Source organism: Pongo abelii, chromosome 23 (genome assembly GCF_028885655.2).
Source record: "Pongo abelii isolate AG06213 chromosome 23, NHGRI_mPonAbe1-v2.0_pri, whole genome shotgun sequence".
Taxonomy (NCBI): domain Eukaryota; kingdom Metazoa; phylum Chordata; class Mammalia; order Primates; family Hominidae; genus Pongo; species Pongo abelii.
Window position 1 is genome coordinate 26,729,681 of NC_085929.1, and position 13,570 is coordinate 26,743,250.

General features: G+C 53.9%; 2 protein-coding genes across 4 annotated transcripts in view; one reads left to right on the forward strand and one right to left on the reverse strand.

Annotated features, from left to right (window-relative positions):
• Positions 1 to 3,704, forward strand: part of YPEL1 (yippee like 1) — a 34,985-nt gene extending 31,281 nt beyond the window's left edge. For both annotated transcript variants that reach the window (XM_009234139.4, XM_054543082.2), the window contains 3 exons: positions 684 to 727; positions 1,086 to 1,194; positions 3,349 to 3,704. In XM_009234139.4, the coding sequence (XP_009232414.1) occupies positions 684 to 727; positions 1,086 to 1,194; positions 3,349 to 3,438 (243 nt within the window). In that variant the 3' untranslated portion in view covers positions 3,439 to 3,704. The remainder of the gene's footprint in view (positions 1 to 683; positions 728 to 1,085; positions 1,195 to 3,348) is intronic.
• A 2,971-nt stretch (positions 3,705 to 6,675) lies between these two features.
• PPIL2 (peptidylprolyl isomerase like 2) overlaps positions 6,676 to 13,570 on the reverse strand; it is a 30,682-nt gene continuing 23,787 nt past the window's right edge. Inside the window, exons 16-21 of one of the 2 annotated variants that reach the window (XM_063722764.1) lie at positions 10,665 to 10,721; positions 9,878 to 9,950; positions 9,726 to 9,788; positions 9,473 to 9,606; positions 9,062 to 9,164; positions 6,676 to 7,676 (exon numbers count right to left, since the gene is read on the reverse strand). In XM_063722764.1, coding sequence (XP_063578834.1) covers positions 9,068 to 9,164; positions 9,473 to 9,606; positions 9,726 to 9,788; positions 9,878 to 9,950; positions 10,665 to 10,721 — 424 coding nt within the window. In that variant the 3' untranslated portion in view covers positions 6,676 to 7,676; positions 9,062 to 9,067. Of the gene's footprint in view, positions 8,528 to 9,061; positions 9,165 to 9,472; positions 9,607 to 9,725; positions 9,789 to 9,877; positions 9,951 to 10,664; positions 10,722 to 13,570 lie in introns of both variants that reach the window. The other variant, XM_024239673.3, reaches the window with a different exon arrangement.

Below are 13,570 nucleotides of genomic sequence, written 5' to 3' on the forward strand. Positions count from 1 at the left end.
CCCAAGTAGCTGGGATTACAGGCACGTGCCACCACGCCCAGCTAACTTTTGTATTTTTAGTAGAGACAGAGTTTCACCATGTTGGCCAGGCTGGTCTCAAACGCCTGACCTCAGGTGATCCGCCCGCCTCAGCCTCCCAAAGTGCTGGGATTACAGGTGTGAGCTGCCGTACTCAGCCATGCTGTGACTTTTAAAACATTTCAGTGGGAAAGTATGGACACCTCCCCCTACCCCCTAATATCTGACAGTGTGAGCACATCTGAACTGCTGCAGAAGAGGCGGGGAGGAGAGCATTTTGAGGATCTGTGGGTTTTCGGGTAGAGAAAATCATTCGCCTTCCCCTCTCAGAACTCCTCTAATCAGGTAGAGTTGTCCAGACATATGAAGCTCACCATTTAAAAACTGATTTTGCCATGATTCCCAATAATAGTCACTTGCAGAATGTTGACGCAGCAGAATCAGCCACTTCCTGACCGTCTACACTGAAAAACAGCTTGCAGCTCCGTTAAGTGGCTGTTATTATTAGAACTGGAGTTCTGGAGGGGGGACACCGGTGTCTGCTCCCGGTGACCCGTCGCGGCGGCAGAACTTTGGCCGCGGGGCTGGACTCCCCTGGCTCTGGGCAGCACCGCTTCGTTCCAGAAAGCACTCGCAGCCAATCTCACGGGACCTTCTTCTTTCAGTCCTTTCAGGGGAGCCAGGGACGCGCCTACCTCTTCAATTCCGTGTGAGTACCCTGGTTCAGCCCGGGGGGCGGCGCGGGCCCCGGGAGGGCCTGGATGGCGCCTACACAGCACCCTGTGTAGAATCACCTGGGTCTTTAGGGGTCCTGAAAGAACCCACCATCCCCCGCCTGGGAGTTTCTGAAATACGCTAAGGATCTTGCCCCCTAGCCTGTCCCATCACTGATCTTTCCCATTGATGGTGGGGGCGGGCAGGGCTGGGGGAGAGGCACTGCGCTGCTCTCTGGGAGGTTCCGTGTTTTGGGGGAACTCTTAGGAGGACGGGGCGGGGCCTGCTGAGGGGGCAGGGCCTGGTCAGGGGCGGGCCGGGCCTGCAGCGCGGTGGCCCCTCTGTCCCCGCAGGGTGAACGTGGGCTGCGGCCCTGCAGAGGAGAGGGTCCTTCTCACCGGGCTGCACGCGGTCGCCGACATCTACTGCGAGAACTGCAAGACCACGCTCGGGTGGAAATACGTGAGTGCCGCTGGTTTCTAAGGGATGCTCATGCCGCAAGGGGATGTGGCCCTGCAGTGTGGCCCATGGTACCAGTCACAGCACTTTCAGAAACCCCAGCTCCTCAGCCGAGGTGGGAAGTCCAGGCTCCAGTGAGCCATGATCTCACCACTGCACTCCAGCCTGGGTGACAGTGAGACCCCAACCCAAAACAAAAAACAAAAACACCACGTTTTCAAGCCCCGTTTCTTCCTAAGCCAGGCTCTCTGCACCCTGCGCACCCTCGGCCCGGTGAGCAGAGCCTGGCGTGGGAGGAGGCCGAGGGGGCTGCAGGGGGCTGTGGGAGGCTGGGCCCACCCTCAGGGACAAGTCTGGAAGACCTCAGTGCCAGATCTGCTGGAGTCAGAGACAGAGAGCTGCCCCATGAGCTCTTTACCCCAAATCCCTCTTTCTCAGGGACCTTGAATTGAAGGTTGCAGTCCCCACCTCCTCTCCAGCCTTCACCTCTAGCTCCCTTCTCTCTCCACCACATGGCTGATCTGGCCTCCAAAGCCAACAAATCTGGCCTCCTCAGGCCCTGCACCTTCCTGCCCTGCTTTCCTCCTCCACACTGCCCTGAAGTCTCTCTTCCAGGCTCTACACTCTCCGGCTGACCTTCGTGGCCGAGTCCTCCCCTCCCCCAGGCCACCTCGAATTCCATGGTTTTGGCCCCCTGGTCATCTGCCATCTGGGGGATGCTCCCATGCCTTCCCCGGTGGTTGTTGTTGTTTTTGTTTTGTTTTTTGAGATGGTCTCAAACTCGTGACCTCAAGTGATCCACCCACCTCAGCCTCCCAAAGTGCTGGGATTACAGGCGTGAGCCACCGCGCCCGGCCTGCCTTCCTTTTTTGAAGGAGGCTTTCCCATTCTGGCTCTGGTGTTCTTCAGGTCCAGGCCACCTGCTCTGCCTCTTTCCTGGATTCCTGATCATCTCTGGTCTCCCAGATTCCTCATGAGCTTTGGAAGGCCACAGTTCACACCATGGACACGGGCTCCACAAGATTAGCACGCATCCCTAGCCCTTTCCCCAGTCAGTCAGCCCCATACCCATCTGTGGGCCCCACTTCCAGAAACCTGTGCCTTCCCTGAATGGCACACTGTGTTCCCCTCTACGGCTGCACCCGCTGCTTCCTGCTGACACATTCCTTCCTGTGTCTGCCACACCTGGGGCTGCCGCTTGGGTAGGCAGGACCCATCTTGGGTCATCTGTGTCCCTAGCACCGGGCCACACACTCAGCAAAACAAAATGATGAGGATGTGTCTGTGGGAGAGATGTTAACTCCTCCCCATGAAGGGCCTTCTCCAAATATCCTGTTTTTTGTTGTTGTTGTTGTTGTTTGAGACAGGGTCTTGGTCGATCACAGCTCATTGCAGCTTTGACTTTGGCTGAAGCAGTCCTCCCACCTCAACCTCCCAAGTAGCTGGGACGACAGGCACACCACACACACCCAGCTAAGTTTTTGATTTTTTGTAGAAGAAAATCACTGTGTTGCGTAGGCTTGTCTTGAACTCCTGGACTCAAGTCATCCTCCTGCCTTGGCCTCCCAAAGTGCTGGGATGACAGGTGTGCACCACTGCGCCCAGCCTCCAGATGTCTTTGACCTGTTCCGTTGCTCTCCTTGTATTTGCCTTCACTCTAGTTATGCACCGAATTCCTGGAGTATAGTCTTTTGCATCTCTTCAAGCCTCTTAAATTGTCCCACATGTAGTAAATGTTCAGTAAACAGATCTGCATTCACACTGTCCTACAAGTAATCCCGGCACTTTGGGAGCCTGAGGTGGAAGGATCACTTGAGTCCTGGAGTTAAGGCTGCAGTGAGCTATGACCAGACCATTGCATTCCAGCCTGGGTGACAGAGTGAGACCCTGTCTCAAAACAAACAAATGAAAAACCTTTTAGTGTATGTGCTGCCGAAGCGAGCACATGAAAAACCTTTAACAACAAATGCAAAGTAAACCTACACTGCCTCAATGGACTCACCTGGAACAGACCCTCCCAGCGCTGGGCTGTGCACAGCTCAGGGAACATCTGGGTATAGTTCATAGTATAGACTTGGGGGTTTTTTTGGCCAAAAGAGTGATGAAATTGAAAAGTGAAACCTTCTGTCCTGAAACCTTTGTCTCTTCTTTTTCAAGGAGCATGCCTTTGAGAGCAGTCAGAAATATAAGGAAGGAAAATTCATCATTGAGCTTGCTCACATGATCAAAGACAATGGCTGGGAGTAAAGTGCGAACTTTCCCTTCTTCGAATGCTGTTTTGTGAAAAGAAACTGTGAATGTAATGGAAACGTAGGAGCATCTGGTGACAGCCTTTCTTGCCCTCTGACCTCAAAGGCTAGCTGCACATAGCTCTTGACACTCTCGGCCATCTCTGTGGGTAAGGTGTCCCTCGGATCTTTCCTCTTCGTGTACACGGTTGTTTCTGAGAATTTTCAGTGAGCTTTTTCTAACTTCTCAAGTTCTACAGAAAGAATTAACCAACTGATGACTTACCCGCCTAGTTAATACCTTCCTTTCACCTTTGTCTTCGATATAGTTGGGCTCTGCTTTTTTAAGGTTCAGTTGAAAACCAAACTGAGGCCGGGCGTGGTGGCTCACGCCTGTAATCCCAGCACTTTGGGAGGCCGAGGTGGGTGGATCACCTGAGGTCAGGAGTTCTAGACCAGCCTGGCCAACATGGTGAAACCCCATCTCTACTAAAAATACAAAAATTAGCCCAGCATGGTGGCGGGCGCCTGTAATCTTAGCTACTCAGGAGGCTAAGGCAGGAGAATCACTTGAACCTGGGAGGCGGAGGTTGCAGTGAGCTAAGATCATGCCATCGCACTCCAGCCTGGGGGACAAAAGGGAGACTTCGTCTCAAAAAAAAAAAAAAAAAAATTAGCTGGGTATGGTGGTGCATGCCTTTAATCCCAGCTACTTGGGAGGCTGAGGCACGAGAATCACTTGAACCCAGGAGGCGGAGGTTGCAGTGAGCCGAGATCGCGCCACTGCACTCCAGCCTGGCGATAGAGCGAGACTCTGTCTCAATTAAAAAAAAAAAAAAACAGAGAACCAGACTGAGTCTCTGAAGACCATAGGGACAAGGGTCTCTTTAGATAGCAAGTCTCACAGTTCCCTTTTTTAGAGAAAAGGTATTGTAGCCCACCCTCCACCCCGCTGTTTTTCTTAAATTTGCAGAACTTCAAATTGGCTATTCCTCTTGCAAATGAACCGTTAAAGTACAGTGTTCATTTAAGAATCTTCCAGAGGTAGTCAACAGACTTATACACTAAGGGCATTTTTGGTTTTTAGCTTGTTCAAAAACAGAGGCCAGCACAGATGACATTTTAGATACACTCTAAATTGAGAATGGTATCTAGTGGAACATGTTATTTAAGCCAGTAGATTCCTTATCTAGAAAGCAGGTGAGCTAGCCCTTAGAGAAGGCTGTCCCAGGGGCCTGCAGAGGCGCCCTTACTGAGGTGACAGCCTCACAGGGTCTGGTACCAGGGGTTGTGCCCTTAGCAGTGACAGCAGCTTAGGTGTCAGGCAGTTGCTGAGTGGCTGGTCCATGTCTATAGAGTAACACACTGGACCGAGTAAAAGTCGGATTTCATTTTCTACCCTGGATGTACTTGAAGAAAAAGAATTATTTTTGCATATGAAAGAGGCCAGAACCCACAGGAAAAACTTCAAAACTTGACATTTGCCAGAATGTTTAAAATGTGTTCAGAAAAGGTTAAAGCGACAAGACAAGTTTAGCCTTTGTGCCTGAAGACGCCTGGCCTGCTAGACACATTGCCCGTCCCTGCGTGGTGCTGTCCCATGTCACTTGAACTGATAGAGGGGCCCGTGCAATCTCCTAAGGCCTGTGTTTCTGCCATATATTTTATTATAAATTACAATCCACCCATCCACCTGCCCTCCACCAGGAGTGGGCACCCCATAAGGGTTTAGGCCACTTTGCAGAGGATGGAGGTCAAAAACCACTCCTAGATAAGTTTGGTTTTCAACATTTAGTAACTTGTCTCAGGGCAGAGGGCAGGCAGGGGGGCCGAGGGGCAGCAGATAGGAGAGCACTGAGCCCGGATAGTTCTCAGCCTGGCAAGTGGCTCTGAAGCTGCCTTCAGACAAGGCTAGTCTAGGGGCAAGAGTGCGAGCTGGCAGACAATAAGAACATGGCTACCTGTCCAGCTTCACACCTCCCCCGACTTCAGCCCTTCCTAAACCCAGACCTGTGGTCCAGGCAGGCACTGGGCTGTGCCCACTCGAGCTCACTGCCCACACACAGCATGCCTTTGGGTGCCATCTCTTTGCCCAAGCCTCGAAGCCTTGGAATGTGGGAAATGCCACTGCCCTGGTGGGCATGGCACTGAGATGCATCAACTCAGCAGGAGTGACAGAGGCAGAAGTTCCTTTAAAGCACATCTTCCACTTACGAAAGGAAGGAAATCTTTGTACTGTCTCGTAAGCCTCCACATCCGGCTATGGCCCTGCAAGCTGCTTTATCCCTGCGCTAGTCTCCCCGGAGGGTTTAGGCTGGCCCAACACATCCTGTCCTCCTGAGCTCACGTGCAGCCACCCAGAGTGCAGGGGTCACTGCATGCTGCAGGGCTCTTGCTGCCATGGTCTCAAGCCTGAAGAGGCTCCGCCCACAAGCTGGCCCATGAAGTTAGCAACGCCTGTGGCTTCAGTCAATTGTCTGAGACTGTGAAGAGGCTGAAAGACACCTTCCCAGCTGGAAGAAGGAGTTCACTGAAAACTTATCTTAAACTGACCCTTCCCTTTGAGTCTTCATTCCTCTCCCATGTGGGAGCCCAGCCTCCGATGCCCCGGGGACTAGGGGAAACAGTTGGGGGTTCGTGCCGTCCCCAGCCTGCCATGGGTGTGAGGACAGCCAGGTCCTGAGTGACTCAAGATGCTTCACTTACATGGAAGAATCTTTTAAAACTCTTGCGAGTGGTTTTTGTATATACTAAAGTTCTATTTAGAGCTTTTCTGTTTTGGGCAAGTTCGCTGCTCCTTCTATTTGGGCACTTTGGTTTTTGTACTGTCTTTTGTGACGGCATTGATTGAACATTTTTTACTAGTAGTCTTATGACTTCTTTTGTATTTTTTTTTTGTAATAATTTATACCAACAAAACACTTTTATCACTTTTTTTTTGTTGGGCTTCTGCAAAATACAAGCTCATTTTTAAACCAAATGAACAGACCATGAGCTGGCTTCGGGGGAAGTGCTATTCACAAGACCTATATCCACCACCCTCTCAAATTCCTAAACAATATCATCTGGGACTTCTATTTAAGTTATTTAAAATAAATCTTCCTTGAGAGCCTTGGGAGGTGATGTCAGGGTTATAAATGGCACAGTGCATTTGCTGTAGGAATGTGGTTTGGCATTGTTTTATACACACAGTATTTTTATACCTTAATGCTTATTCTTGATGGCATCTGTCAGATATTAGAATTGGAAATAAGAATCTTCCCAAAGTCCTTTAATTTACCTGATGTCCTCATCAGGTCGTTAAAAATTCAAGTGGTTTTAATAGCTAAAAAACTACAAATTAAGCTCTAAAACAAACTACAGAAATGTAAACCTTCACTTGCCAAAGGTCCGTGGTGGCCTGTCCCCTGCCCCGGGGGCAGATGGCCCTGAAGCCCTTCCCTCACTGTGCAGGCCACCGGGTGAGGCTGGACGGTCACCCACGGTGGCTTCACTGCAAGGAGCAGGACTGCCGAGCTCAAGCACGGGGCCTTCAGCTTCCCCTGTCCTCTGGCCACGCCGCTAGCCCTTGGTCCTTATCTGTGTGAGGTTTACAAATAAAGCTTCTGATGTCAAATGTTTGTTTAAATTGTGCCCTCAGTGGACAACGCTGTGTCCTGATGCAGAAAGCTGAGCCCAGGCTCTCTGTGGCGCCGCTGAGGGCAGACGGCTGTCTTGGGGTCTTCGAGCTCTGGCGCCAAGGGCGGCCTGGTCCTACTTCTCTGCCCCCACCACTGGGGGGATTTGAATGTGGCCAGAGAATACAGTCAGGGCCAACCAGGGTGTCAGGGTGGGCACAGGGTCCTCGCCAAACCTGCTTCTCCCTCCCTGGTCAGGCCTTCATCCCCACCACCCGCACCTGTACCCTGGATGCTGGCTCAGAGGCCTACAGGTGTGTGGACACCTGGGCAGTCACTGTGTCCTACTGTGCCCCTCCTGTGCAGGCCCAGCTTGGTGTCTGAGCCTCTTAGAAGCGAGTTACTGCCAGGGCTGCACCAGGCCTTGCCGAGGACCGTGCCTGGCTGGAGGCACGGAGGGCGTCAAAAGTCACTCTAGAGCCCAGGGGCCTCACCAATGGTCACAGACAGGGATGACAGGCTGCAGAGGCGGAGCCAGCCATGGCGCAGTTCTTGTTCTTAGCATGATGAAGGGCCAGAGGTTGGTGTGCAGCAGGGTGACAAGGGGCAGACATGCCTCTAGCGGTCATCATCAGGCAGCCTGTGGCAGTGGACGGGGTGGGGCAGGGATGCAGATGAGGCACCACACAGCATCCAGGGAGACAAAGGGCTCGGGCCTGCAGCTTCAGCATCAGTGATGAGAAAAGGAAGGGCAGAGGTAAAGCCTGCAAGTTGCTGACAGGTTCAAGATTTGGGGCAACAAAAATGAGAAAACCAAGAACAAGGCCTAAGTTAGGGCTTAGTGTGAAGAACTAGAAGTGGGGGTGGCCTTCAGGCAACAGGGAGCCCGAGAGGCAAGTGTCAGGCAAGGAAGGTCCATGACATGAGAACACTGACCCCTGGCCCGGGCTGAAGACAGAAGAAAAAGCCAGCCAAGGGCACATTTAACAGAAAAATGGGGGTTGAGGGAGGGGTCTTTAAGGTCTTTAAGGGCTGCTCATGCAGCCGGCCCAAGGCCATCAGAGTCAGTGACAGGAGGAGCAGAGTCTTGGAGCCCAATGGCCGGGCCTGAGAGCAGCAAGGCCACCTCAGCAGGAGGGTGGGGAGAGGGACGTCCGCTTGTTCTCACAGCTGGAGACACTGACTTCAACCAGGTGTGGGTCCCCTCAAGATCCCGACGGGGGCAGAGAGAAGCCAGGCAGGCTTGAGATGAAGCCCAGGTGGTTCGCGGCCAGAGCAGGCGAGTGGGGCCCCAAGACCCCAGGCAGGGCACGGCAGGAAAGTCAATGCTGCCGTCCAGCACCAGCCTTCAGAAGCCCCTGAAGTTTTGTCAAAACAGACCGAGAAGCCCACCCTGCAGAGGCTCAGGCTCAGTAGGTCTGGGGTCTGAAAACTTGTCCCAGGTGATGGCGTTGGTCAGGGGACCACATCGGTTGTATAAATAGGCTGTCCCTGAGAAGATGACAGAAGAAGGGGTAAGAAAACCAGACATATACAGCTGGACGTGGTGGTGCACGCCTGTAGTCCCAGCTACTTGTGAGGCTGAGGCAGGAGGATTGCTTGAGCCCAGGAGGTCGAGGCTGCAGTGAGCCATGATCACACCACTGCACTGGAGCCTGGGCAACAGAGCAAGACCCTGTCTTAAAGAGGAAACCAGAATCTGGAGACACAGTCCTTCCTCACTAACCTGGCCTGCCTACTAGAGGAGAGGCCTAAGGCACCAGCCTGGGTGTAGGGCAGGCCTTGTGCTTGAAGGTCCCAGCAGTGGGCTCTGGCTGGGCCAGGTCCTGGAAACAGGGCCAAGGCCCTTGGCAACAGGTTAAGGGATGGGAAGGCTGTGGGCTCCCAGGGGCCAGGAAAGGGGATGCAGGCAGCAGGTAAGCGATTTATTGGATGGCAGCAGAGAGCAGGCTAGAAAGGCTGGAAATGGAGATGTGGACATGGGCCCCCAGCCCTGCAACCCCACCAAGGTCCACAGCGGCCAACCTGCTGCTACCAGGAGCTGAAGTCCCCAAAACCCCGACTGGGCTTCTTCTTGGACATGGGGACAGTGGCACTGGTTGAGGGCTCTTCCTCTGCCGCTCGCTTCCTGGGAAGAGAAGAAGCCGCTGGGAGCCCACACCCTCCCTCGGCCCCTCCTGACTTGTCTGTGTCTCCATACGGCCCTCCTAGTGTAGGCCCAACCCCTCCCACCTGCTGCTCCCACGTTCCCCTGAATTTGATCTCTTCCACCCACAGAGGCCCCGGCCAGGCCTTCAGAGGCAGTCCCTCGGCTGCAGAGGCCACACAGCACAAGCCCACACCCAGGACCAGTGCCCCTCTGGGTCTGACCCTCAGACCTCAGTCAGCCCTAGGAAACACCATGGAAAACAGGGAGGCCAGCCCCGCCGCACTCACGTGGCTGCTGGGTTGATGTACTTGCCCACACCCTGGCGGAAGGTCTGGGGGCCCTGGCTCCCTGCCTGGGGCTGGCTGCTCTTCACTTTGGTCTCCGGGGCCACCTCGAGCTGTGTCTTCCGCTCCTGGGCGATCTGTGGCACAACAGGGCGGTGGCTAACCAGCAGCACCTCGGGCAGGACAGATGCTAGGCTTGGGGTGGAAAAGTGCACTGGCCCAGACCCTCCTAGGTGGTGGCATCGTGTCCCCTCACCTGGGCATCGGCCTCCTCATAGGGGTCCACGAACACCGTAGTGGCATCGATGCGGATCTCCTCCTAGCAGCAAAGGGGGCTCAGTGCGCGGCAGGTCCTCCCCCCGCCTGCCTGGCCCCCAGCCGCCACGCCCCACCTCCCTGGGCACAGACCTTAGGGCGGTCAGTTTTGGGGTCACTCTCCACATTCTCCATGGCTGTCAGTACGTCAAAGCCCCCAACAACCCTGCAGCAGGGAGACAGAGGCGGGTCTGCATGTGCTCAAGGAGGGCACCCCCACAGCTGAGCCCCCAAGGCATGTGGGAAGAGGGGCTGAGAGCCCCGAAGCTGGCCTGGTGGTCCTCGGGCAGCAGCCAGGAAGGCGATGAGAGGGAGTGGCAAGGGCGGGGTCGGCTGACCACGGCCCTGGGCATATCCAGCTGGGTTTTCTTCTGTTTTTTTTTATTCCCCCCACCCACAGGAAAAATAGGAGTCACAAAACGTGGCTTGTGCTCTCCCTGCTGGTTTGGTAAATAGAGTTCCACTTGGCCAGAACCACATCACCTGTGTCCACCCTGTTTCGTGCTGCTTCCACACAGCTTGGTGGGCGTCAGAGACCACGCAGCCCACAATGCTGGAAAGACCCCTGGACTAGAGGGTGAAGGGAGCTGGGCATGGCCAGGCTTGCGAGTGGCACGCCATTGGGTCTGAGACAGGGCAGCGGCCAGGCCACGCAGGGGCGAGTTTCCTCCTCTCCTGAGCCCAGTGGGTCTAGAGAGCCAGACTTCCCTGGCACATGGAGCACCCTCCATCGCAGCTCTGCATAGCCTCAACCCCCAGCAGTGACGGCAGCATGGTACATGACTCAGGTCCACGAAAAAGGCAGTGAGGAGGCCTCAGGTGGGGAAGGAACCCACCTAGCCCACTGATCCCCCAGGCTTCACACAGCCGCTTCCCTTACCGTCCAAAGATGGTGTGCTTCTTATCCAGGTAGGCACAGGAGCGAAACGTGATGAAGCTGGGGAGGAGGGTTGGATGGTTAGGGAGAGCATGGCACCTTCTGCACCTGGCCTGCCTAAGTGCACACCAGGAGCTGCCCACCCTCTACAGCCGGCTCTGGGAACCTGCAGCTTCCACGGACGCATGTGTGCACGTGGCTCCCTGCTGCTGCCCACCAGGGCAGGTCATTAGCCCCCAAGGCTGCCCAGGGGACCCTGGACCTCTAGCTGTCCCCAGGTCTTCCTGCTGCCCCGGCTGCTGCCCACTGCCTGTCAGGTGGTCCCTGTGCCCAGAACCAGGTTGGCCATACAGCTCTGTGGGAGGTGGCTGGGACGAGGGGACACCTGGAAAACCAGAGCCAGCCCCGTGCCATCAAGGGACCTGTCGAAGGACTGAGGAGAAAGGAGGCAACAAAGCCAGAACAGGAATCAAGGGATTAAGAAACGTGGGTAACATAAATAAATAAACATGGACCAAGAAAATGCTCAGGTGGTCCAAGCACAGTGGCTGACGCCTGTAATCCCAGCACTTTGGGAGGCCAAGGTGGGCGGATCACAAGGTCAGGAGATCGAGACCATGCTGGCTAACATGGTGAAACCCCATCTCTACTAAAAATACAAAAAATTAGCCGGGCATGTGGCAGGTGCCTGTAGTCCCAGCTACTGGGGAGGCTAAGGCAGGAGAATGGCATGAACCTGGGAGGTGGAGCTTGCAGTGAGCCGAGATCGCGCCACTGCACTCCAGCCTAGGGGACAGAACGAGACTCTGTCTCAAAGAAAAAAAAAAAAAGACTGTCAGGATGAAAGAGAACACGACAGACCCCAGCTGTGAGCCTTCAAAAAGCCCTCAGGGCAGAGCCAGAGAGGCTGAAAAGAAAACGATGGAAGACACCGGGTGGGTCCCAGCGCCAGCGGCACGCACTCCCCAGGGTGGTGCAGGCAGGCACAGCCCGCAGCTCGCCTGGTGAGACACAGGACTTAACCTCCACTGCATCGAACATGCACCCCCCAGCCACGCAGGGACATGCTCCTGAGCACACCAAGTCTGACCACACCCAAGGCCACCAGACAAGTGTCCACAGATGTGACATCTGCAACGGTGCAGACCTGAGCTCTGACCTGCAAGCGGTTCTCTCTCTCGCTGATTTCTAACACAGTGAAGGAAACTAGAAGCAGAATTAAACTCAGATAAGAGAAAAGTAAAAGAACCATCTCGAGGCAAGCTCCTCCTAGAAAATCTTTTTTTTCTTTTTGAGACGGAGTCTCGCTCTGTCACCCAGGCTGGATGGAATGCAGTGGCGGGATCTCGGCTCAATGCAAGCTCTGCCTCCTGGGTTCACGCCATTCTCCTGCCTCAGCCTCCCGAGTAGCTGGGACTACAGGTGCCTGCCACCACGCCCAGCTAATTTTCTGTATTTTTAGTAGAGATGGGGTTTCACCGTGTTAGCCAGGATGGTCCCGATCTCCTGACCTCCTGATCCGCCTGCCTCAGCCTCCCAAAGTGCTGGGATTACAGGCGTGAGCCACCACGCCCAGCCTCCTCCTGGAAAATCTTTAATTACAAGAATCACAAAAGGGAAAACAAAGCTGTAACAAATTAAAGTCTAATGATCTTTGAATACAGTAAAATAGGAAAACCTTTGGCAACAGTTGTCCAAGAAAGCACAAACTACTACTAGAAATAAGAAGAGAAGGCCGAGCGTGGTGGCTCACGCCTGTAATCTCAGCACTTTAGGAGGCTGAGGCGGGTGGATCACCTGAGGTCAGGAGTTGGAGACTAGGCTGACCAACATGGTGAAACCCTGTCTCTACTAAAAGTACAAAAAATTAGCCTGGCGTGGTGGTGGGCGTCTGTAATCCCAGGAGAACCGCTTGAACTCGGGAGGTAGAGGTTGCAGTGAGCCGAGATCCCGCCATTGCACTCCAGCCTGGGCGACAAGAGTGAAACTCCATCTCAAAAAAAAAAAAAGAAGAGAAGGTGGCAACTGATCTGTCGGCAGTTTCACAGGCTGGTTAAGCCAAAGAGAAATAAAAAATAATAAAATGATTCCCTGCCCTGGCCCCTGCCAAACAACAAAAACCACGCACCCAACCTACTTGAAAATAACGAACAGTCCTAGGCAATCCTTGGCTGAGAAGAAATTGAAAGGGAAGCTATCAACAACCAGCAAGCAGTGAAGAGGGAACGTGCACCCTCAAAATGACAGACGCGGCTATCAGAAGCAGACATGGATTAAAGTGAAGAAGGAGGAAAAGCACCATGAAGAAGCAAAGACAGAAACTGAAAACAATTACACAGGAAGTGAAAACAGACAAACCCTTCAAAGACCACTAAAGGGACTGAGGAATGGAAAGTGTGATTAGGAATGAAAAAAAAAAAAAAGCTCAGCACAGCGAGGCCAAGAGAATACCAGCCTTCATGGAAACAAGTGCCCGTTAACCCTGAAATGAAAGCCCCAAGGAAGTGGCACGAATGGCTGCCAGCTGCCTTTGCCCAGCTGTTAACCACAGCTAACTCCAGTGTGATTTTTTTTTTTTTTCCAGACAGGGTCTCACTGCTGCCCAGGATAGAGTGCAGTGGCGCGATCCTAGCTCACTGCAGCTTTGACTTCCCAGGCTCAGATGATCCCCCCACCTCACCCTCCCAAGTAGCTGGGACTACAGGCGCACGCCACCATGCCCCGCTAATTTTTTTATTTTTTGTAGAGATCGGGTTTTGCCATGTTGCCCAGGCTGGTCTCGAATTCCTGGGCTCAGGCAATCCACCTACCTCAGCCTCCCAAAGTGCTGGGATTACAGGTGTGAGCCACCGCGCCCGACCACCCCTGTGATTTTAACCATTCCAGGCCACAAAGCCACAGCCAGCCCT